General features: G+C 45.1%; 1 protein-coding gene across 1 annotated transcript in view; it reads right to left on the minus strand.

Moving 5' to 3' along the window:
- Positions 1-7,841: 7,841 nt before the first annotated feature.
- The window catches only part of cobl (cordon-bleu WH2 repeat protein), a 62,016-nt gene continuing 44,388 nt past the window's right edge, over positions 7,842-25,469 (minus strand). The window contains 6 exon segments of the mRNA XM_084442681.1: positions 7,842-10,380; positions 10,735-10,986; positions 12,464-12,577; positions 16,765-18,857; positions 20,265-20,374; positions 22,380-22,869. Of these exon segments, the coding sequence (XP_084298807.1) occupies positions 10,312-10,380; positions 10,735-10,986; positions 12,464-12,577; positions 16,765-18,857; positions 20,265-20,374; positions 22,380-22,869 (3,128 nt within the window). The 3' untranslated portion in view covers positions 7,842-10,311.

Genomic DNA, 25,469 nt, shown 5'->3' on the forward strand with positions numbered 1-25,469 from the left:
ACTCAAAAGCAAAGAAAATAGAAAAAACACTGCCATGACTGGTTCAGAAGCTCAAGACAATCAGTTTGCCACTGTTAGCTACATGTCTAGACGTACACTGTCTAGTCCTAACCCCACTGTTAGCCACATGTCTAGACGTACACTGTCTAGTCTTAACCCCACTGTTAGCCACATGTCTAGACGTCTATGTAACCGAGTGAAACTGGGTTCTGGTGAGTCCTGAGTAGGTAGCGAGCTGTTGAAGAGATAGCTTTTCATTGGCGCAGCTGGTTAAAATGGTCTCTGTCACGTGGGAGACCTGGGTTCGATTCCCACCCAGGGCATGCCGAAACTTATGGGTTACATCTACACTGTCTAGTCTAAACCCCACTGTTAGCTACATGTCTAGACGTATACTGTCTAGTCCCAACCCCACTGTTAGCCACATGTCTAGACGTACACTGTCTAGTCCTAACCCCACTGTTAGCTACATGTCTAGACGTATACTGTCTAGTCCTAACCCCACTGTTAGCCACATGTCTAGACGTACACTGTCTAGTCCTAACCCCACTGTTAGCCACATGTCTAGACGTACACTGTCTAGTCCTAACCCCACTGTTAGCTACATGTCTAGACGTACACTGTCTAGTCCTAACCCCACTGTCTCCATTCTGCATGTCTGCTTGTCCACTCCCCTATAAATATACCATTGATGTAATGTTCCAGGATTATAGCAGACCCCTCATGCGTCTCTGTAGTTGGCAGGTGTACTCCTCAGTTGAGAGAGGGTGATTTGGACATGCCTGAGATGTGAGTGGATGTGAACAGATAGATGAGCTATGGTTGAAGCATAAGCATCTGTGGTCATTACTGACTGTCAACCAAACCTCCACCTCGCTTCTGGGCAATGCTACTCCCTTAGACCTGTCCTAATGCAGGGTTGGGGGTCAGTTCAGACTTTTGATAATTGAAATCCACATTCTGTAATTGATCAGGCAAATAATTCATTTTTTTCCTTCGGTTTTTCTATTTTTAAAGATCCCCTATTATGCTCCTATTCAACAAGTGAATACGGGTCTCCCCTAAACATGCTTTTGAATATTTTTGTTGAAAATACTAGAGATGGACCGATCTGATCCCGGATCTGGCTCCGATCCAGAATCCAGACATGGTTCACGGATCGCGTATCGGCTTGAGGTTGCCGATCCACCTATCGATTCAGATGAAGTGAAAAAGCTACGGTATTCATTCTACTACAATTCCCATTTCCCTCAGTCCAGTGTTTAGTTCACCAAACTAGCCTACCTTTCAGACCGTTTGCTTACTGTATGTTTGAAAATGTTTGGTGCGAAAACAAACGTTATGCTGAGAAAATGCATTCAAGGATTCTTTCATTGTTAGGCCTACATCCAATAGCCATATGTTGGGTAAAATTGATTATTTAGTATGTATTTATTAATTATTATGTTTTGGCTCCTCAAGAAGATACAATATATCCTAATAAAACTGCTCAATGCAGTACAGTAGCAATACAGTAAGAATATGGTGTGTGCAAAAGTGTATAAAGTGTATGTTAATGATAATAATTCAGTTTATCATAAATAATTATTCAAGAAAAAGACTGCTGGAATCGGATCAGAACTGAGAAAAAGTGGATCGGTCCATCTCTAGAAAATCCCACTCAGAGTAAGCGTTCTAGCACGCCGTCTGTTTCAGAGTAAGCGTTCTAGCACGCCCGTCTGTTTCAGAGTAAGCGTTCTAGCACGCCCGTCTGTTTCAGAGTAAGCGTTCTAGCACGCCTGTCTGTTTCAGAGTAAGCGTTCTAGCACGCCCGTCTGTTTCAGAGTAAGCGTTCTAGCACGCCCGTCTGTTTCAGAGTAAGCGTTCTAGCACGCCCGTCTGTTCAGAGTAAGCGTTCTAGCACGCCCGTCTGTTTCAGAGTAAGCGTTCTAGCACGCCCGTCTGTTCAGAGTAAGCGTTCTAGCACGCCCGTCTGTTTCAGAGTAAGCGTTCTAGCACGCCCGTCTGTTTCAGAGTAAGCGTTCTAGCACGCCCGTCTGTTTCAGAGTAAGCGTTCTAGCACGCCCGTCTGTTTCAGAGTAAGCGTTCTAGCACGCCCGTCTGTTTCAGGCCTGCTCAAGATGGGCTGTTTCTGTGTCTGGAGCTTTAATGCAAATGAACTTCTGCTCCCGCCCCCAGTCCGTCTTCTTCTTCACTGGGGTTTAACAGCGGCTCGCATCCAATATGTGTCACCGCCCGCGCCTCCCGAAGACCAAATAATGCTAATGCAGCAGGATGTTCCTGAATGGCTAGTTTAACTCTGAATGGCTTGTTGAATCACGTTTCCTCAATTTGGCTGCCCACAGGTCTTCTTATTTCACAATTTTTGTGTTAGCAGGCCCATCAGAGACCCAATGTTTACGCACAAGCATTAAAAAAGTGTGTTTTCCATAATAGGGGACCTTTAATGCAAACTCAGTTGAAACGAGTCGCCCCCCAACCCTGGTAGGAGCGCCCATGTCCTCCAGTCCTCGACACTCAGAGAGCTGCCTGTTCTGGCTGTGCGCTACCTGCTCTGACACGGGAACAAAACATCCAACATGCAGCTTCATGGCGTTCCAAACCCCTCCCCCTCCAATTAACCAGTGCATAGATCCACGGGGCCTAGATCACTGGCTTCACTTACTGAATTGTTAATTGGACAAAGTTTGAATGTTTTAATCGAATAACTGCTGTTTTGTAAAAAGAGAGAGTAAGACAATATAACTGAGGATCACAGCTACTGCAATGATAGTCACATCATATGCTTTTTCTGTATTTCTATTTTTATATAAGCTATGTCAGATGTAACATTTATGTACAATACAATAGCATTATGTGGTCAAGTGCCAAATCAACAAAAACAGTGTTGCATACATTTATACTGTACAATTTATCTGTTGAACAAAATGTTTGTAATGTTTGCATTTTTGAGGTTTTGTATGGTATCCTGTATTTAGTGACAGTGTAGTTTTTGAACAGAGGACTCAATTTGATCGAATTGTTCAACTTCAAAAGCAAGGAATAAATCTGCAATGTTTTGTGCTTTGTTTCATTATTTCCAATGATAACCATGTGAACAAGGACTGACTGTGATAAGGGTGATAGTTTAAGAGTCTCTAAAAATAACTATCCACAGCTTGGATTATATATCTATAATTATATAATCCGGGTTGATCAGACTTCGCAATCTGATTGGTTAAGAGCCGTTCATGATATACAGTACCAGGGGTAAAGCCCCTTCACAGTTCTATATGAATTATTACTGTGCCACACGTTAGCTAAATGGCTAGTTTCTGTCCATGTGTAGCTCATAATGTGGCAGCATTGTTCGCATTAGAGAGCAGCAGCATGATAGAAAGCCAGCTGCCCATAGAGCACGATGAGCGTTCGCCTGGAACCTGTTTGCTTTGCAGGTGTGGTTTCCAGTCTCAGCGGATAGTGATCCCCTAAAACATGCCCATAAACCTACGATGCTATGCATGCAAGAACTTCTTCTGGAATATGCTACTTCGTTTGGTGTCCATGTTTTATTCTAATTCGTAGAGACTAGTGAGACTAGGCTGCGTGATTAGACATTTGTGTGACAGGATACCAGCGGGCTCTAGGACCCGAAACCAAGTGAATAGAAACCAGGCTCTCCCCCGAGGAGAGTCTGGTGATGCAAGGCTAGGTAAGAGAGTAGTGACATGTTCTTCCCTTAGCTCCTAGATTGTGCACACACAAAGCAATATAGAGAGGTAAAAATATGCATTATGTACAGTATCTAGTATGCTCACAAGTCAGAACACTGCGCTCAACTAGAGATTGAGGACATTCAGCTTTCATTGCTAAAAGTGGGTGGAAAATCTGAGAAATTGGATTGGTTCTGCAATGCAGGGTCTTTAGGGCGGTCCGGGCGGCCCTTCCTAATGGGACGGTGACATGTTTTGATTTTAATCTTTTAATTCTCCTCTCCATTCTGTTTGTGGTGAGGCGGGTCTTTCACCCTATAGGAGACGTAGGCAGTGGTTCTGATTGGTCGCGTCGGTTTTTGGCGCTGTTCTAGCGACAATTTTCAATGGCGATGTCTCCGCACTTTCAGAGGCGGAGATAAATAAAGTCTAGTACCACAAGCCTACGTATCTAGATACACGATACACAAAGTATATTAGTATTATTATTATTATTATATTATATACAGTATGAAGGGATGGGACGCTGGGAGATTAGGTGAAGTTGTGCATTTGGGTTAAATGGATAAGCGCATGTATAGTATGGGTCTGAAGGTAGTAGTACGCTATATATTTATTATAGTCTATTGCTATGCTCATCTTCAACACCTCACTGGAGACACGCCATGTACCAGTCTGCTTCACGACCTCCACCATCCCTGTCCCAAAGACAGCAAGGATCACTGGGCTCAACGACTACAGACCCGTCACCCTGACCTCTGTAGCAATGAGGGTCTTTGAGCGCTATGTTCTGCGGCAGCTCAAATCCATGAAGACCCTCTCCTGGACCCCCTGCAGTTCGCCTACAGAGCCAACAGGTCAGTGGATGACATAGTTAACATGGCCCTTCACTTCATTCTCCAGCACCTGGAGTCGGCAGGCACCTACGCCAGGATCCTGCTTGTGCTTTCAACACCATCCTCCCGCTCATTCTGGAGGGCCTGTTTTCCCAGATGCGCGTGCCCGACTCCACCTGCAGGTGGATCGCAGACTTCCTGTCTGACAGGAAACAGCACGTGAAACTGGACAAGCATGTCTCTGACTCCAGGACCATCAGCACAGGCTCCACCCAAGGCTGCGTTCTTTCCCCTCTACTCTTCTCTCTGTACACAGACAGCTGCACCTCCAGCCACCAGTCTGTCAAGCTCTGTCATTTAGTCATGTAGACTATCCCTGCTATCTATTCATTTAGTCATGTAGGCTATTCATTTAGTCATGTAGACTATCCCTGGTATCTATTCATTTAGTCATGTAGGCTATCCCTGGTATCTATTCATTTAGTCATGTAGACTATCCCTGCTATCTATTCATTTAGTCATGTAGACTATCCCTGGTATCTATTCATTTAGTCATGTAGACTATCCCTGGTATCTATTCATTTAGTCATGTAGACAGTCTTGCTTGTTGTTGCTCTCATACCAGGCGGAGATGTTGCCAGTCAGGATGCTCTCAATAGTGCATGTGTAGAAACTCATTATTGTTCAAATTGCCTTTATTATATGGAGTAAATACACATTTTCAGGAAGTCAAACCAGATCCAGAACTAACTGATGAAGGCCATCAGGCCGAAACATTAGCACTGTTTTGTTTGAGACTCGGCCAAAATAAACCGGTGAAATTGAGAAAAGTCAAAGTTATTCTAAAGATCTGTCTGTGCTCCCTTTCTACCTTTGGGTATTCAACTGAGAGATACTAGCTTGTTTGAACAAGCAAGATACTAATGATGCGTTCCTTTTGCATCAGAGCTCCGGATTCAGCGCCCAGGATGACACATCCCAGCTGGATGCGTTCCAGAAACAAAAAAGAAAAGAAAAAAAACACTAGCGACGTTACCCAGATAGCAAACGTTGTTAAATCAACGTTGAATTATGGTCAAAAACTTTGATTTTTGGTTATGGTTGAAGATCAATGGTGGATCAACCTTAAATGTTGAAAGGATGTCATTGAATCAACGTTGTTCAACGTTTGGGGGAGGGGGGAGGTTTGCTACTCTCTGTGAGGTGAGGGGGTGCTACTCTGTGGGAGGAGGGGCTGTAAGATCAAGCTCTGGGTGAGACCATTTTGTGGGAGGGAGGGGTCTCATACATTTTAAGCACCATATGCTGAGGACAATGGATTGTTTTGTTTTTTATTATGTGCAAATCTTCTTAAGGTTTGTGTGTAGTGTGTAATTTGTTATTGCAAAAAACATCTAAAAGTCACCTGTGGACAGAGACTGCAAGGAGTGGAGCAGTCCAAATGTTCCACAGCCTGTTTAAACTTGGTGGTCCCAGGCACCCCGCGGCAGTGTTGCCAGATTGGGCGGGTTCACGCCCAATTGGGCTTCTTTTGATCACATTTGGCCGGAATAAATAGCATTGGGCGGTTGGGCTGACAAAAATAGCATTGGGCGGGCGTTTAAAAAAAAAAAAGTGTGCACCTGTCCAATAGGGGCGAGGGAGCTCTCCCTGTTCAACGCGTTTGATTCACACGGTCAAGGAGAAGGCCCGAGGTCGAGGGCGGAGTCAAATCTAGCTAGCTACCCCCTGAAGAAAACTAAAGATGCCAACGTGGGGATGTGGGATCAGCAGGTCTCTGTCATGATCACCGCATCGATGCCTTTTGGCTGGAGGTAGAGGCCTTTAAAGATGCCGGAGGAAATCTGTGCTTTCAGGATGTGGCACTTGGCGAAATCAGATTGCTCACTCTGCTCATATCAAATGCTCATGTGGAGAGAGCATTTTCCCAAGTGACGCTAAAGACGATGGCAGAAATCGCACGGGATTACCGCTGCTCTCTGATTACCGCTGCTCTCTGATTACCGCTGCTTTCTGATTACCGCTGCTTTCTGATTACCGCTGCTTTCTGATTACCGCTGCTTTCTGCTCTCATGAACGCGCTCTGGTCACACGGAGCGGTTTGACGTCTGCAACGTTCCACCCTCCCCGACAGCTTTGACTCAACCATCTATTAATACTTGCTAATTAGCAAGTTCACCACATGTACATAATTTTACATTGACAAGTTACGTTAAAAGTTGTAATGGACTCCTGGCCTGTTCGGCTTGAAGGTAAGACATTTTTTATTTAATACTATACAGCAGGTGTTTCTGGATGTCGCATCATTGAGTGATGCATTAGGCTACTTGTGTCTCTGCCTGCCTGAGTGTCACACTCCTGACTCGGTTATTGTAGGCGAGCAGGCAGGCTATTCATGGGTGGTTATACAGGTGGTTATATAGGCCTACCATTGGAAGTTGTGTAGCCTAGTCCACTTGTCACGTTCTCTAGCGGTTTCTTGTCACCACTAAAGCTTGTTATCTAGCTTGTCATCTTGTTATCTTGAGTTGCTCTCTTGTCTATGACCACAGCACCGCCGTTCCTATATTCTTGATATAGCCATGCTTCTCATGTGTTTTATTATAATTTGTTGCCTGCATTATATCATTTTGACTATTTGATGGGATTACGCATCTTTCTCTCTCTCGTAGGCTGTGTGTAGGCGTGTGTTGCAGTTTACCACATGAGTTATAATTATTTTCGGTATTTCAACTGAAAGGCATTTTTCTTAGCATGCACTGCTATATATTATATACTATAATATTTGGGTGTTTTTTTTTATCACATTGGGCGGATTTTGAGCACTCATTGGGCTGGAAAACATCACACCAATCTGGCAACCCTGCCCCGCGGGCCGCGGCATTTGAATTCTCTTCCTGGCTTGTGTGGCTTCTGCTTCAAATGTAGTCCTAGACCTGCCATGTTGGGGACCAATACAGGTGTTTCAAATGAATGAATTATTTCTACTGCTTAGGATTCTATGCAGTAGAGCCAATCAGATAAATTGAAACACCTGTGTTGGTCCCCAATATGGCAGGTCTACTGTAGGACTACATTTGAAACCCATGAATGCTAATATAACAGCTAACACTGGTCACTTGCAGAGCTTTCCGGACCACATTTTCCACCAAAAGCTCTATTCTGATCATCCGTGAAAAAGGATGTCAGATCTGCAATAACTACTGTCATGGATGAAAATGTTTGCACGCCGGGCCAGACTGGATAAAAAAGTGTTGGGGTAGTAGCTACCCTTGATAGTAACTTATAGTAAAAAGGAAGAAAGAAAGAAAATACAAAATGTTTTATTAAATCAAAAATTAGGTCCAATACTTCCCAAAATAATGTGCACCCTAAAGCAAAAGCTTATGAAGTTCACTCTATATCATTGAATGGTCATTGTTCAGTTTCTCATTAGGATAGTCTGGTAATGCAATTACATTTTTATATACTATAGGAGAATTGGATTTGGACATTGGAAAAAGATCTAAATGAATACAACAAAGATTCCATGATGCATGATCTTTTGAGTCATACTAGAATCATATAGCCTCTGTCTTAAGATCTTTACATGGGGGACAAATCAGTCACAGGAATCAACCCCTCCCTCCAGTCTACACCATGTATTCATGCTGAATAACCCATTGCATTAAGAACTATTTTGGTCAATTTGGGCTAAGACCAATATCAGTGTATACAGATGTTTATCAATTTAATTTAGGCCGCGATACGGCTCGGAAACAGCAGCACCACCACTCGTAACCTCAAGAGGGAGAACACTGTTAAAGGAACATGCCAACTTTTTGGGAAATTTGCTTATTTGCCATCTTCCCCAGAAGATAGATACATACCCATATCTGTGTGTGTGTGCAGTAGGAAGCATTGAGACCCGTTAGAGCCATAAGCCAAGCTTAGTTCAATCACAAAGTGGATTTGAAATATTAGCCTCGGCTAACGGCTCTAATGGGTTGTTTAGAGAACTGTCTCTCACTCCCGATAAGTTATGAGAATATTAAATATTCTCCTAGCAGTTGGTAGGGGTTTCACAGACTAGTCCACTATCAAACCACTTGTCAACCCTGTGCATTGCTGGTGAACTAGTCGTTTTCACACAAAAAAAAGAAATAAAATGTGTTTGTTTTTTATAAATACATGTGTTTTATTTGCCGTTGGGGGCGGCTGTGGATAGTTCGTCTTCATATTTTCATTGTTTTTTAATTATAAAAAAATCGATATACAGTATATATATATATTTGTATAAATATATTTAGTTTGTTTTGTTTATCGACCATGTTATTGGGTGAAAAAGGAATAATTATGTTAAATTCTCAATCGACTAGTCAACTATTTTGGCCGATTAGTCAATGACTACTAAAAGTCAGTAGTCGTGAATGCCCTAGCAATTGCTGCGTCACTCACTTTGAGAACAGAACATAAGCCCAAATGTTGAACCGAACATTTTAACTGATAAACATCTGTATGTACAGATCATAAACATCTGTACTGTATGAACAGAGCATAAAGAACGTATTCATACCTTTTTATACATTTCGTTAAAGCCTTATTCCAAAATGGATTAAAAAAAAAAAAAAATCTTATCAATCTACACACAATACCCTATAATGTCAAAGCGGAAAGAGATCATTAGACATGCAAATGTATTAAAAAGAAAAACCTGAAATATTCACTTTTAATTCCCTTTCAAGTATTCAGACCCTTTACTCAGTACTTTGTTGATGCACCTTTGGCAGCGATTACCAGCGATTCCAAGTCTTCTTGGGTGTGACGCTACAGGCTTGGCAACCCTGTATTTGGGGTATTTCTTCCATTCTTTTCTGCAGATCCTCTCAGGCTCTGTCAAGATTGGATAGTGAGCGTCGCTGCACAGCTATTTTAAGGTAATTCTAGAAATGTTTGATTGGGTTCAAGTATGGGCTCTGGCTGGGCCACTTCAGGACATTCACAGACTTGTCCCGAAGCCACTCCAGTGTGGTCTTGGCTGTGTGTCATTATGGGGTATTGTATGTAGACTGATGAGAAAAAAAACAATGTAATCCATTTTAGAATAAGGTTGTAACATAAAATGTGGAAAAAGTGAAGGGGTCAGAATACTTATCTGAATGCACTGCAATCATTCAGTCCTTATAATTGCACAACACATGGAAGGTCCTAGCGCTATCTTCCATCTTGGTAGTCTGACAGGTGTGGCCAACACACGCTTCAACACACCAGACATGTTTTACCACAGCATCTCATGTGGTGAAATAGCCATTCACTACAGGGTATAATATAGGGTATAATGCGGAGGTCTTAATTTAAACAAAACATACAGCTCAAAATGATGCAGAGAGGGCTAGTACAAACCAACTGGACAATCTCTTGAAATCAAAAGTTGTATAGATTGGCAGTTCTAACTTATTTAACCCTATTATGTTGAATAAACGGCAATTGTCAAATGTAACACTGATAGTAAGGCAGCATTAATCAGTTTCTTATAGAATAGTCTAAAGTATAAATAAATTAAAAATCCCTCCTAAAAAATCTTCTTTAGACAATCTCCTATGATTATATCAACAACAGCATCTAATAAATATCCAACTTTTCTTCAAACATAATTGGCACATGCTTTATGAAGCATTCAAACTCTTCCCAGTCATGTTGTATGCAAGTGAAAGACTATGCATATTGTTTGGCTACTACAGTATTACAGTATGATGGTTTGCAGGTTGTGTATCCTCAACAAAATATGTTTATTGTCCTTGGGGTTATGAGGATGTTGCTTGTATTGTACCCAGTTTGCCATTCACTTGGACAGTTTTTGTAGGGGCAGTGACCTGGATAAAAGACGATGTAGATGAAAACAAGTGTTAGTTATGTTCTAACAATTTATACTTGTTAGTTATGTTCTAACAATTTATACATTTTAAAATTATGATGCATTCAGTAACAATTATGAAATCCAATTTACCATCAAATAACATCTATCGGGTTATATATCTGGCAAAACATGCTTATTTCAAACTTGTGAAATGCTCTATTCAAGGTACCTTTACATGTTTTCAGTCCATGATCGCTGACTATCTAACTCAGTACATTTGCTTGGATAAATATATTAAATGAAAATATTATTTTTTTATTGTATAAGTATGTATCAACTGCTAATTTGCCCAGGTCATATAACTGCATACCTTTTTCAGGCCCTTAGCAGGACTCCCTGATCGTATGACCTCCAGCAAAGCCTGGCGTGCCAGAGCAGGGTTCTCCCCAGGCCCCACCACCATGCTGGGCTTGGGCTGGCTGGATGGAGGGGGAGGAGGTGAAGGAGGTATGGAGAAGGGAGGAGAGGTTGGTGGGGATGGTCTTCTGGTGTCAAATGGAGCATGCCCCTCCACTTCAGTTCTCCTCAACTTCACTAGCTCCTCTGCTGCCTCAGAGTTGGACTGGAGAACAAAGAGGGACAGAAACATGGTGTTTAGACTGATGACCCAGTATCTCCCTCAGATATCTACCAGTATCTCCCTCAGATATCTACCAGTATCTCCCTCAAATATCTACCAGTATCTCCCTCAGATATCTCCCTCAGATATCTACCAGTATCTCCCTCAGATATCTACCAGTATCTCCCTCAGATATCTACCAGTATCTCCCTCAGATATCTACCAGTATCTCCCTCAGATATCTACCAGTATCTCCCTCAGATATCTACCAGTATCTCCCTCAGATATCTACCAGTATCTCTCTCAGATATCTACCAGTATCTCCCTCAGATATCTACCAGTATCTCCCTCAGATATCTACCAGTATCTCCCTCAGATATCTACCAGTATCTCCCTCAGATATCTACCAGTATCTCCCTCAGATATCTACCAGTATCTCTCTCAGATATCTACCAGTATCTCCCTCAGATATCTACCAGTATCTCCCTCAGATATCTACCAGTATCTCCCTCAGATATCTACCAGTATCTCTCTCAGATATCTACCAGTATCTCTCTCAGATATCTACCAGTATCTCCCTCAGATATCTACCAGTATCTCCCTCAGATATCTACCAGTATCTCTCTCAGATATCTACCAGTATCTCCCTCAGATATCTACCAGTATCTCCCTCAGATATCTACCAGTATCTCCCTCAGATATCTACCAGTATCTCTCTCAGATATCTACCAGTATCTCCCTCAGATATCTACCAGTATCTCCCTCAGATATCTACCAGTATCTCCCTCAGATATCTACCAGTATCTCTCTCAGATATCTACCAGTATCTCTCTCAGATATCTACCAGTATCTCCCTCAGATATCTACCAGTATCTCCCTCAGATATCTACCAGTATCTCTCTCAGATATCTACCAGTATCTCCCTCAGATATCTACCAGTATCTCTCTCAGATATCTACCAGTATCTCCCTCAGACATCCAGACTGATCACCCATGGTGCTCATAGAGTGGTGAGATTAGCATTGCTGCCATATTGGTGGGTAGTACAAAATCTCTATGGGAAAAATACATGGGATTTGCCAGAAATGCCAGACTAGAGTATGTTTTGTTTTAAAAGTTAACATACATCATTGAAGATGTTTTTGTTAATTTTGAAGCTCTAGTTGGTTCTCAAATCGCTAGTGCTATGCTAAAACATTTTGAAACTGGACAACATGAGTCAAATGTCTTTCTGACGTCCCCCATGTTTACTGGACTAGCTATAAAAATGCACTTGAAATTCTTGTTCGTAGTAGCTAAATTTGTCCTTTAAGAAGGAAACTGAAGAATATTGGATATGAATATATTGGTTAATGAGGCCCATTGTCATTCTCCTAGTATACAGTATACACTATACTACAGCGAATTGTGTTGCCTGTATATGAAATATATGCTATTGTATATAAATAAAGTTTTATTTGATTTGATAAACACAACTCACCGTCCTCAGCTGTCCACAGTTACTCTGAGCTCTAATGGCAGCTAGCAGCGCAGACCTCTCATTCTCCTCCTCAAAACACGGCCTGTTCCCCATGCTGGCACACGAGTCAGATATCTATAAAATACATTAACGACAAAAATCATTCTCAAAACGTACGGAAACAAATTAGTTTGTGATCCAGGGTAAAAAAAAAAGTTTTTTAAAGTTATCATTCTGTGTAATTCTAAAGAATTTGACCAAAACCATATACAGTGGAATACAACTTAATCTGGGTAAACCCTACCCTGCTAGAGCATCTGGGTAGACCCTACCCTGCTAGAGGGGTCTGGGTAAACCCTACCCTGCTAGGGGGGTCTGGGTAAACCCTACCCTGCTAGGGGGGTCTGGGTAAACCCTACCCTGCTAGAGCATCTGGGTAGACCCTACCCTGCTAGAGCATCTGGGTAAACCCTACCCTGCTAGAGCATCTGGGTAAACCCTACCCTGCTAGAGCATCTGGATAAACCCTACCCTGCTAGAGGGTCTGGATAAACCCTACCCTGCTAGAGGGTCTGGGTAGACCCTACCCTGCTAGAGGGTCTGGATAAACCCAACCTGCTAGAGCATCTGGGTAAACCCTACCCTGCTAGGGGGTCTGGGTAAACCCTACCCTGCTAGAGGGTCTGGGTAAACCCTACCCTGCTAGAGCATCTGGGTAGACCCTACCCTGCTAGAGCATCTGGGTAAACCCTACCCTGCTAGAGGGTCTGGGTAAACCCTACCCTGCTAGAGGGTCTGGGTAAACCCTACCCTGGTAGGCGGGTCTGGGTAAACCCTACCCTGCTAGAGCATCTGGGTAAACCCTACCCTGCTATGGGGGTCTGGATAAACCCTACCCTGCTAGAGCATCTGGGTAAACCCTACCCTGCTAGAGCATCTGGGTAAACCCTACCCTGCTAGAGCATCTGGGTAAACCCTACCCTGCTAGAGCATCTGGGTAGACCCTACCCTGCTAGGGGGGTCTGGGTAAACCCTACCCTGGTAGGGGGGTCTGGGTAAACCCTACCCTGCTAGAGCATCTGGGTAAACCCTACCCTGCTAGAGGGTCTGGATAAACCCTACCCTGCTAGAGCATCTGGGTAAACCCTACCCTGCTAGAGCATCTGGATAAACCCTACCCTGCTAGAGCATCTGGATAAACCCTACCCTGCTAGAGGGTCTGGATAAACCCTACCCTGCTAGAGGGTCTGGATAAACCCTACCCTGCTAGAGGGTCTGGATAAACCCTACCCTGCTAGAGCATCTGGGTAAACCCTACCCTGCTATGGGGGTCTGGATAAACCCTACCCTGCTAGAGCATCTGGGTAAACCCTACCCTGCTAGAGCACCTGGGTAAACCCTACCCTGCTAGAGCATCTGGGTAAACCCTACCCTGCTAGAGCATCTGGGTAGACCCTACCCTGCTAGGGGGGTCTGGGTAAACCCTACCCTGCTAGGGGGGTCTGGGTAAACCATACCCTGCTATGGGGGTCTGGATAAACCCTACCCTGCTAGAGCATCTGGGTAAACCCTACCCTGCTATGGGGGTCTGGATAAACCCTACCCTGCTAGAGCATCTGGGTAAACCCTACCCTGCTAGAGCATCTGGGTAAACCCTACCCTGCTAGAGCATCTGGGTAAACCCTACCCTGCTAGAGCATCTGGGTAGACCCTACCCTGCTAGGGGGGTCTGGGTAAACCCTACCCTGCTAGGGGGGTCTGGGTAAACCATACCCTGCTATGGGGGTCTGGATAAACCCTACCCTGCTAGAGCATCTGGGTAAACCCTACCCTGCTATGGGGGTCTGGATAAACCCTACCCTGCTAGAGCATCTAGGTAAACCCTACCCTGCTAGGGGGGTCTGGGTAAACCCTACCCTGCTAGAGGGTCTGGATAAACCCTACCCTGCTAGAGGGTCTGGATAAACCCTACCCTGCTAGAGCATCTGGGTAAACCCTACCCTGCTAGAGGGTCTGGATAAACCCTACCCTGCTAGAGGGTCTGGGTAAACCCTACCCTGCTAGAGCATCTGGGTAAACCCTACCCTGCTAGAGGGTCTGGGTAGACCCTACCCTGCTAGGGGGGTCTGGGTAAACCCTACCCTGCTAGGGGGGTCTGGGTAAACCCTACCCTGCTAGAGCATCTGGGTAAACCCTACCCTGCTAGAGCATCTGGATAAACCCTACCCTGCTAGAGGGTCTGGATAAACCCTACCCTGCTAGAGGGTCTGGGTAAACCCTACCCTGCTAGAGGGTCTGGGTAGACCCTACCCTGCTAGGGGGGTCTGGGTAAACCCAACCTGCTAGGGGGGTCTGGGTAAACCCTACCCTGCTAGAGCATCTGGGTAAACCCTACCCTGCTAGAGCATCTGGATAAACCCTACCCTGCTAGAGGGTCTGGATAAACCCTACCCTGCTAGAGGGTCTGGGTAAACCCTACCCTGCTAGGGGGGTCTGGGTAAACCATACCCTGCTAGAGCATCTGGGTAAACCCTACCCTGCTATGGGGGTCTGGATAAACCCTACCCTGCTAGGGGGGTCTGGGTAAACCCTACCCTGCTAGAGCATCTGGGTAAACCCTACCCTGCTAGAGGGTCTGGATAAACCCTACCCTGCTAGAGCATCTGGGTAGACCCTACCCTGCTAGGGGGGTCTGGGTAAACCCTACCCTGGTAGGCGGGTCTGGATAAACCCTACCCTGCTAGAGGGTCTGGGTAAACCCTACCCTGGTAGGCGGCTCTGGGTAAACCCTACCCTGGTAGAGGGTCTGGATAAACCCTACCCTGCTAGAGCATCTGGGTAAACCCTACCCTGCTAGAGGGTCTGGATAAACCCTACCCTGGTAGGCGGGTCTGGGTAAACCCTACCCTGCTAGAGGGTCTGGGACCATGCACCCATTTTGCCAATCCAAGCATAGGTCTTGAGTTTAAGACCTATGCTCTAGGTCAGAGTCAGGCATGATGTAAAAACACCTGAGTCTTTTCATTGGCTGGCTTGTCTTTAGTGTGCATTAGATACATAACATGGTTCAGTGCACTATGACATCAATACAGAGTGTTTGTACACTTTCACGTTTTGTCAGTCATCTGCTGTCTGGACATTTGTTTGGACAATTCTGAATCATGAAATATTTTCTGTGAAGTGCATTGTGTTCCCTCTGTGTATGAAATGTGCTTTTTAAATAAAGTTTGATGTAAAAAAGAAATGGCAAGGAACACAGACCTCCACCCCTGAATGCATTACGAGGCTCTTTGCACGCCAATATTGAATGGGTTCTAAATTGGCCCATCCTACACCTCTCCACCGAGTTTCATGAAAAGCAGTCTGGTAGGTTTTGCACAATTCTAGTCCAAGAAATGAATGGATGTGAATGGCTGCCCGGGCTGTGTTTGGCTTGTGGACCCGCCCCACAATTCGCTAGGGTGGAGGTAAAAATGACTGGAGGTGAATAGGTGGTTGTATTTGGCCGGCTCTGTGGCGCCCCCCTCGGGTCACAGCCGGCGAGGGGCAGTGCACTCCAGGCCCTCCCCCCACAAACTCCAGTCCAAACCCCGTGTTTCTAGCTCCCCCACACAGGGAGTTGGCTTCATTCTAAGTATTGTTTTCATTTGTGGATCTGGCCCATATCCGCTCCAAAATCAAAAAATGGGTTCTAAGGTTGTCCATGATACACCACTCTACTGAGTTTCATAAAAATTGGTTTGTTAGTTTTTGCATAATCATAGTCCAAACATTGAATGTCCGGCTGTGTTTGGCCTGCCTGTGGACCCGCATCCTGATTCAGATGGACCATGCTACACCCTTCCACCAAGTTTCATGAAAATCGGTCCAGTAGTTTTGGCGTAATCCTGCTAACAAACACAGGCACAAATGCACACACAAACAAACGCACACACGCACGCCACCGAAAACAGTATCTCTCACCCTGCACTGTCACTGGGGTGGAGGTAACAATTCTGTCCCAGGATTCATTTCCAGGACAGTGACCTGGGGTGTTCTGGCCCATTTCCACCACTGCTTTTGATACTGTATGTCTTCCACCTCTAGAAGTATTATTATTATTAGTAGTAGTAGTAGTAGTAGTAGTAGTAGCAGTGGTGGTAGTAGTGGTAGCAGTAGCGGTACTACTAGTAGTACTAGTAGGATGTCTTCCACCTCTATTTGGATGTACACATACCAACTTATTCACAGCATGTTTTATGTAAAGTGCCTATGGGTAGTTAGCAAAGAGCTTATAATCAGAATTCATTATCACCCTCACACATTTAACAGACAACTCTCACCTTCCTCAGTCTTTCTTTGCCCCCGCCTCTCTGGATAGCCTCCATAAGTGTGGAGTGGACTGACGTCTCCTTCTGAACTGACTTCAGGACCACAGGTTTGAACTTCTTGACAGGTCCAAACATGCCGGCCTGCTGGGGGTCTGGGATGAGTCCACCAGGAACCTGAATCTCTGTCGGTGGGGAACGATTCTTGGCCAGTGCTGTACAGGTGGAGGTGGTGGTGGATGTCTCTAGTGCGGGATGGGTGGAGGTGGTGGTGGATGTCTCCTTTGCTAGTGCTGGGCAGGTGGAGGTGGTGGTGGATGTCTCCTTTGCTAGTGCTGGGCAGGTGGAGGTGGTGGTGATGGTGTTGAATGTCTCCAGTGCTGGGGAGGTGGAGGTGGAGATGGTAGTGGATGTCTCCTTGGCTAGTGCTGGGCAGGAGGAGGTGGTGGTGGACATCACTTTGATGCTCTGTGGATCCATGGGATGACCATTCTGTTTAGTGGAGCAGTTCAGGATAATTGTTTGTTTTGGCGTGACGGTGGGGCTGCTAGGCTGGCCAGTTTTGGCGGTGGCTGTCACAGACTCCAGTGACTTGGAGCTTCCTCCACCTGCGCTCAGGGCGGTCACAGTGATGGAACCTCCCCAGTCCTGCTTGAGTTCCCTAGATACCGCCTGTCTCTCTGTGCAGTAGTCAGGGTAGATCGTTGACCTCTTGGGACCTCCAGGAAGAGACTCAAGCCCAATGGAACCTCTCTCCTTCTTCCCTAAAACGCTCACAGTTATCTGAGAAGACTGATGTGGCGTCACCTGAATGGATCGGCCAACTTTCTGACAGCTGACGCCACCTGGGACCAAGGATTCTGGGATATTGTGAATGCTGGAAGCTTTGACCTTGGGTGTGGCTGTGTATTTAGTGATGGCAGATGCCACATACTGACTAGACGTTCTCCTTGATGGTCTGAGGAAAGACAGATCTCTCTTGTCTGAGGAGACCAGATGATGTTTGACAGTTTGCTGGTTAGGTTCTGAAGCAGAAACCATGATCTCTGCATCTACGCGCTCCTCCGCTGCCTTCATAACGAATTTGGCAGGTTCCTCGGGCTTGGCTTTCTCTGCAAGTTCAGGGGTGCTGATAGCAGGTGTTTTCAGGACCTCGGTCTCCATAGCCTTCACACTAGGCCCTCTGCTTGTGACCGAAGCCTCCTGCTTCTCAGTTGAGCTCCAGAAGGCCTTGGCTTTCCCCAGGAGATGAGACTCTGTGTTGATCCCCGACTCAGACCAACCACCAAACTTGTTCCTTTGGATGCCCACCTTAACCATGTTGCCTTGGTCGTCTATTTTAATGGCGCCTGCGGTCAAGGTGGTAAAAGGCTTCTGGGCCGGAGTGACAACTGGCTTGGGGGGGACGACAGTGAATGTTTTCATACCAAATCGAGGCACAGGGTTGTGGGTGATTTTCCTGATGGCAACATGGCCTCTATATATAGGAATTCCATCCACTTCTTCATCAGACTCTGAGTGGCCAGATGGGAGATGATTCGGGGTGCTCTCTGGAACGTCTAGATAGTTGCTGTGAACAGTAGTGTGTTTAGTATCAGAAGTTTCTTTATCTCTCTGAAGCTCCATTTCAGTTTTAGTCACCAAAGCTTTTTGTTTTTCCTTCTCTGTGCTGGAAGCCTTTGTGTTAGTGTTAGGGTTAGGGTTGGGGTTAGGGTTGGGGTTAGGGTTGGGGTTAGGTTTGGGGTTGGGGTTAGTGTTGCCCTCTGGTATTTTGAGGCAGTCTGTATCCAGCAAAGGCAGCGGTCGGACACTGCTAGCTTGATTGTGGCTCTCAGATGAACATGCATTGTTGTTTGTGTTCTCTATGAAAGCACCTGGCTGGCAGCTGGAGCTCGGTTCTCTGGGTTCTCTGGTGACCGTCTGTTGGGTGGTTCTCGGTAGTGCTGCTTCATAGTCGGTCATGCTCTGTCCACAGTCTTCCAGGACTTCATCTATGGTTGTCACTGGGATGTCCATATCCACCACCGACACAGGGACCTGGTTACTCTCCAATGATAAGAAATATGTGGTCTCTTGCAGTGAAAAAGCGCTGGCATGGCTGGTATCTGCTGAAGCGAGAGAGAGAACGAGAGAATAATACAATTCATCAATGGCAGCCCCTATTACTTCATAACATTGGTATTGTGGACAAGACCCCATGAACATGTCTGTAAATCAAAAGCTATATTGCATGAAGTGCTGCTCAGTTGGATTGTCAGCACAAAATAGTCATACAGTAAATAGACATATCAGTGAAAGCCCGTATTGCCTACCATGCTTTTGCCTACCATGCATTGTTACCGAAATAAAAAATGGAACTATTAAGAATTTAGAGAAAATGCCTTGGTTCTTCAAATCATTAGAGCTGCAGCTTTATTGAAGATCTTTGCAGAATAGAAACTGGCTTCTACTACATGAGGCAAGGCCTTGCCACCGTCAGATCCCAGAAAATGGTGATGTCTGAACTCTGTCACCACCTTATATAATATCTGTTAACCACTCCCATCACATAGCATTGGACACTTAAAAGCATGAGTCAGAGAACAGGACCTCTGTCCTGTAATGTGATCCTTGGGCCCAGAGATTCACCAGCGGCCCTGACTAGAGAGAGAGGAGGGGGTTCCCACCCGGGGAACCAGATACCTTGCTGTCCCTGACTGTGTTACACTTGCTTAATACAGAGTTGAATTGAACAATAGGATTTGAATTGTGCTGCTACAACATACTACAAAGTGATTATCTCCTTGTTTAGGAAATCATCTCACTTTCTCACAGGTGCTGGCTGCTCTATTCCATGTTTTTATGGGTTTGATATTTGCTCTGTATCAGCTAAATGGATAACATCATAATGTTTAAATCATGATATTATAAATCATCAGACATGTATTTGCTTCAACAATTTCTCCATTCTGCAATTATAGCTGGTGGTTTATTCCATTAGTGAGATGATAATGGACTCCAGCTCTCTGCGTGTGAATGACTGAATGAGAGGCCATTGAAAAGTGCTTTGGATAAAAGTGCTACGGTATATACTGTAAGTGCACTCAATTTACCATCTATCATCACAATAAAGAGATAAGCTCCCAGCAATTTTTGTATAAATAAATAAATACCAGTATTTTCTCATGTTTACTGGTTATATAGACAGACTACTAAGTATGTGGCTGTCTATTGCTGGAGAGGGTTCTGAGAGTTGTGTTCTGTCATACACCTGTATTATTATTATACACCTGTATTATTATTATTATACACCTGTATTATTATTATTATTATTATTATTATTATTATTATTATTATACATCTGTATTATTATTATAGCCTACACCTGTATTATTATTATACACCTGTATCATGTCAAACAGTTACCTGGCACAATTTGTAAGAGACATCCTGTTTGTTGGAGAGGGTTAGGGTTGTGTTTAATGTTTTCCGGTGCTGATTATTGTTCATGCATTGTTCCATTACTGCAAACTCACCTGCCAGGTCAGCCAGGGTCTGGTGCAGCTGAGCAGTGAGCTCCAGGTCCTCTTCATAGGCGTCCGTAAACCTGCCTGTGTTCCTCTGGTGGATGATATCACTGCTGTGTCTGAGAATAAATTAGGGAAGAGGATTTAGGTTTGCAGAGCTGTGCTTTGCAGGAGACTTGTTTTTTTGTAAATTTGTTTGCTATGTTTGAAATATTTATTTAGATGTTTGGGTCTGAAATGAGTGTTCTCAAGAGTAATTAGTGTAGTAGATCAAAATAAAAAGCCAAGTCGAGGCACCAAACCAAACATAATGTGTCCCTGCACACTTGGGATTACACTATATTCTTTAAGACAACTGAGGAGAAGCTTTAACACTGCTGTTATTTCCTGGGATTGAGAGATTGAGAGAGGCCAGTAGACCAAGACCAGACTTCTATTACAGGCCAGCAGCGTACCAGACAACCAGACCTCACTTCTATTACAGGCCAGCAGCGTACCAGACAACCAGACCTCACTTATATTACAGGCCAGCAGCGTACCAGACAACCAGACCACACTTCTATTACAGGCCAGCAGCGTACCAGACAACCAGACCACACTTCTATTACAGGCCAGCGCTCTACGTGAAGCTGCAGGCTTTGGGCTGTTTCTCAGGTCCCACACATGGTGCTGTAGCCCATTAGTAGTAACGTTTTACTCAATAACCAGCCTTTAAAAACCCAACAGGTGCTTTGTGAGCCATGAGAAAGATGTGAGCCCTGAGAAAGATGTGAGCCCTGAGAAAGATGTGAGACGTGAGAAAGATGTGAGACGTGAGTCACATCAGTCAACCCTGTGATTCATGCAGGATGGGACTCATGAGTCAGATCAGTCAACCCTGTGATTCATGCAGGATGGGACTCATGAGTCAGATCAGTCAACCCTGTGATTCATGCAGGGTGGGACTCATGAGTCAGATCAGTCAACCCTGTGATGCATGCAGGATGGGACTCATGAGTCAGATCAGTCAACCCTGTGATTCATGCAGGATGGGACTCATGAGTCAGATCAGTCAACCCTGTGATGCATGCAGGATGGGACTCATGAGTAGGTGAATCATTCAGTGTTGAGTCAGTTCAGGGCTCACCCAAACTGACACACCTCAGTGCTCCATTTCAGCACATATAGAGTGTGCTTTATAAAGAAAATAAATCAGAGATTGCTTTTTATAAATTAAAGGAATTATAATTATAATATTATTACCTTACATAAAAAGTGTATGCTTTCTTTCTTTGGTAACACTTTGAATATGTATGGGTGGGACCTATGCCCACCCCCCCCATTGCTCTCTGTAAAGCGCATTGTGTTGCCTCTGTGTATGAAATGCGCTATACAAATAAAGTTTGATTTGATTTGAAGAGGGGTGCATAAGACTGACATGGCAATTTTCGTGAGGCAAAATGCGCACCCATGTGAATTATGCCCAAAACAGAGCTTGAGACTGTGACCAAAATAGTGTCATATGTGACGGTTATTTTTGAGAGTGGGCAAGTTAAAATTTTACGCATTTGTGTCAGTGGATGGTGATCAAGGCTGTTTTGGTGCACGTTCACAGGCTCGCACTAACAATGCTGAGCAATAACAATGCAATTCTGTGCAATAACAATGCAATAATGTGTCATGTCATGGTTATAACAGTGTCATGTCCGTCATATGCACACCCCTTCAAATAAAGTTTTACCCTTTCTTTTTCCAAATTTTGGTTTGTACAAAAGTGTTACAACCGCTTGCAAAACTCAATCTTCCTCCATTTGACCAAAAATATATTCTAGCAGGTTGGAGGAAAATTCCATGGAATTACAAGATTTGGGCAAGGCTACCGTCCCTCCTCCATCTACAGAAATGTATTCATAATCAAGGCTACCTCTATTCACGTCCCTCCATCACCTACGGACATGTATTCATAATCAAGGCTTCCTCTATTCACGTCCCTCCATCACCTACGGACATGTATTCATAATCAGTCGCTCCATCACCTACGGACATGTATTCATAATCAGTCGCTCCATCATCTACGGACATGTATTCATAATCAGTCGCTCCATCATCTACGGACATGTCTTCCCGTCTCCATGATAGACTCACCTGTGTCTGGAGGCCCAGGTGGTGCTGGAGCTGTCAGTGGGCGTGGCCAGAGGAGGGGCGTGGCCGCTGACCTCCAGTGAGAGGCTGCTACCAGGTGAGGTGGGATGGATGATGTCAGAGGTGGAGCTGGCCACGCCCTCAGAGGCAGCAGAGCCCCGATCCTGGAACTGTCCTCTGTCACCGCTGGCAGCCCAGAGGGTCTCCTCCACCTCCACGTCTGGAGACTGACCAATCACAGCCCTCTGCCCGTCTGGAGACTGACCAATCACAGCCCTCTGCCCGTCTGGAGACTGACCAATCACAGCCCCCTGCCCGTCTGGAGACTGACCAATCACAGCCCTCTGCCCGTCTGGAGACTGACCATTCACAGCCCTCTGCCCGTCTGGAGACTGACCAATCACAGCCCTCTGCCCGTCTGGAGACTGACCAATCACAGCCCCCTGCCCGTCTGGAGACTGACCAATCACAGAGCATCCAGAGTAAATCCAGGCTGAGTCAGTGGGAAAAACAGAGGAGATACATCAGTGATGTCAGCCATTTTGTCATTATCATGTTGTTGGCTTTATCAATTGATACCCAGTATTCTCAGTAACTGTCATAATCAACTTTTATTAATTTGATTATCATTAGCTGTTGACATTATTATTTATTATCATCTGTATGTAGAACACCTTTTAGAAAACTTTACATTTGCTGTCAAAAAGGTGTGATCTAACCACACGTCCTACATGAACATACTGTGTTTGATCCAACACATCATACATGATCATATCTGATCTAACATGGTTTATGATCAGATCTGATCTAACAACACATCATACATGATCATATCTGATCTAACATGGTTTATGATCAGATCTGATCTAACAACACATCATACATGATCATATCTGATCTAACATGGTTTATGATCACATCTGATCTAACAACACATCATACTTGAACAGCATGCAGGAGAGAGGCGGAAGGGAAGGTGGGGGAAGAAACTGGGTCAGATTCAGTTCAAAGAAGAGTTGCTATGAGTGAAACGGCTGGTGTCCATGTTTCCCAGGATAGATAGTGTGTTGCATAATCTTACTTACTGGGTCGGTTTAGAACATTGGCCACAGTTTGTGACTGTTTTTAAATTGTTTTTGTATTGTTAATTTGATTCTTGAAACTTTGTTTATGTAATTTTGTTTATTCTTATTTATGTAATATTTTTCTTGATCTTGATTAATGCTATGTAATTACTCGGCGACGCAGTAAATGAGTATAACTACTTAGTGTAATTTCAAGCATAAATAAAGCTCAAGAGACACCCCCATGGACTGATCCAGCTACTTCACGAGAAACACACCTGTAGGTGGCGCTCATCCTAGCGTTATTGTCATCGCACCGCCATGCACGGGGGCCACAATCATGTCAACAGGGGTATTTAAAACCCTTTCAAATGCATGCAGACCTTGCAGGCCTCCCCATTAGTGACACTGCCCCAAGCAAGCTCCAATCATGGCGTTATATTTGAAAGGATTTCAAACACGTTTTGACCCAAGTACTGTAGAGGGGTGAGACACCTCATGAAACGCTGCCAGTGGTGTAGAGCTTGGAGCAAAGCAGCACACACACATTTTAGGGCACACAGGATCCTAACGCCATCAAACCATTGATCTCTCAATATCATATGACTTTCATCATCTCACCTTTCCTCAGGTGTACATTAGTGACCGTGTAACTACATAGCAACACCTGTAGTAACAACACTGTAGTAACATGAGAACTGATATTGTAATTGATCTGTAGTACAAACACTGTAGTAAAATAACTGATTGTCACCTGTAGTAACAACCCTGTAGTAACAAGAACTACTATTGTAATTGCATGGTACTACAGTTTAGCAGTATTATTAAAATGGAAATAATATTGAGGGAGATCTCTCCAGCATTAAGTCCATATTAATGCCCACTTCCACCTGGTGAGCCCACCCATACCTTGTTAAACTTGTGTAATTATCTATACTGCAACACCGTGTAATTACATAGCAGTTTGTGAGTTACTAGTGTAACAACATTCCTCATCAGCTCCTTTTAACACCTCATCAGTCGCTCCACACTCGATACACACTTCGCTCATCTTACAGTAAACAGACCTCTGATCACCTCCTGTCTCCTCCAGCACAGACTCCCTCCCAGCTATATCAAGCTGCCCTACGAACCAGCCTACAATATCTACTAACATGTCCATACAAACCAGCCTACAGTATCTACTAACATGTCCATACAAACCAGCCTACACTATCTACTAACATGTCCAGAAACATGTACTGTAAGGATGACCTAGAGGGATTTATAATGTAGTTTGAAAGCGCAGTGAGGTCCATGTGCCATTTTAAACACAATACAAAGAACAGAACAGGTCCAGAGGAAGAAGCAGGAGGTGTAGAGCCAGGAGGAGGAGAGGACAGCAGGGTGGTGGAGGTGTAGAGACAGGAGGAGGAGAGGACAGCAGGGTGGTGGAGGTGTAGAGCCAGGAGGAGAGGAGGACAGCAGGGTGGTGGAGGTGTAGAGCCAGGAGGAGGAGAGGAGGACAGCAGGGTGGTGGAGGTGGAGGTGTAGAGCCAGGAGGAGGAGAGGACAGCAGGGTGGTGGAGGTGTAGAGCCAGGAGGAGGAGAGGACAGCAGGGTGGTGGAGGTGTAGAGCCAGGAGGAGGAGAGGAGGACAGCAGGGTGGTGGAGGTGTAGAGCCAGGAGGAGGAGAGGACAGCAGGGTGGTGGAGGTGTAGAGCCAGGAGGAGGAGAGGACAGCAGGGTGGTGGAGGTGTAGAGCCAGGAGGAGGAGAGGACAGCAGGGTGGTGGAGGTGTAGAGCCAGGAGGAGAGGAGGACAGCAGGGAGGTGGAGGTGTAGAGCCAGGAGGAGGAGAGGACAGCAGGGAGGTGGAGGTGTAGAGCCAGGAGGAGAGGAGGACAGCAGGGAGGTGGAGGTGTAGAGCCAGGAGGAGGAGAGGAGGACAGCAGGGTGGTGGAGGTGTAGAGCCAGGAGGAGGAGAGGACAGCAGGGTGGTGGAGGTGTAGAGCCAGGAGGAGGAGAGGAGGACAGCAGGGTGGTGGAGG

The sequence above is a fragment of the Borostomias antarcticus genome (genome assembly GCF_949987555.1).
Source record: "Borostomias antarcticus genome assembly, chromosome: 8".
Lineage (NCBI taxonomy): Eukaryota > Metazoa > Chordata > Actinopteri > Stomiiformes > Stomiidae > Borostomias > Borostomias antarcticus.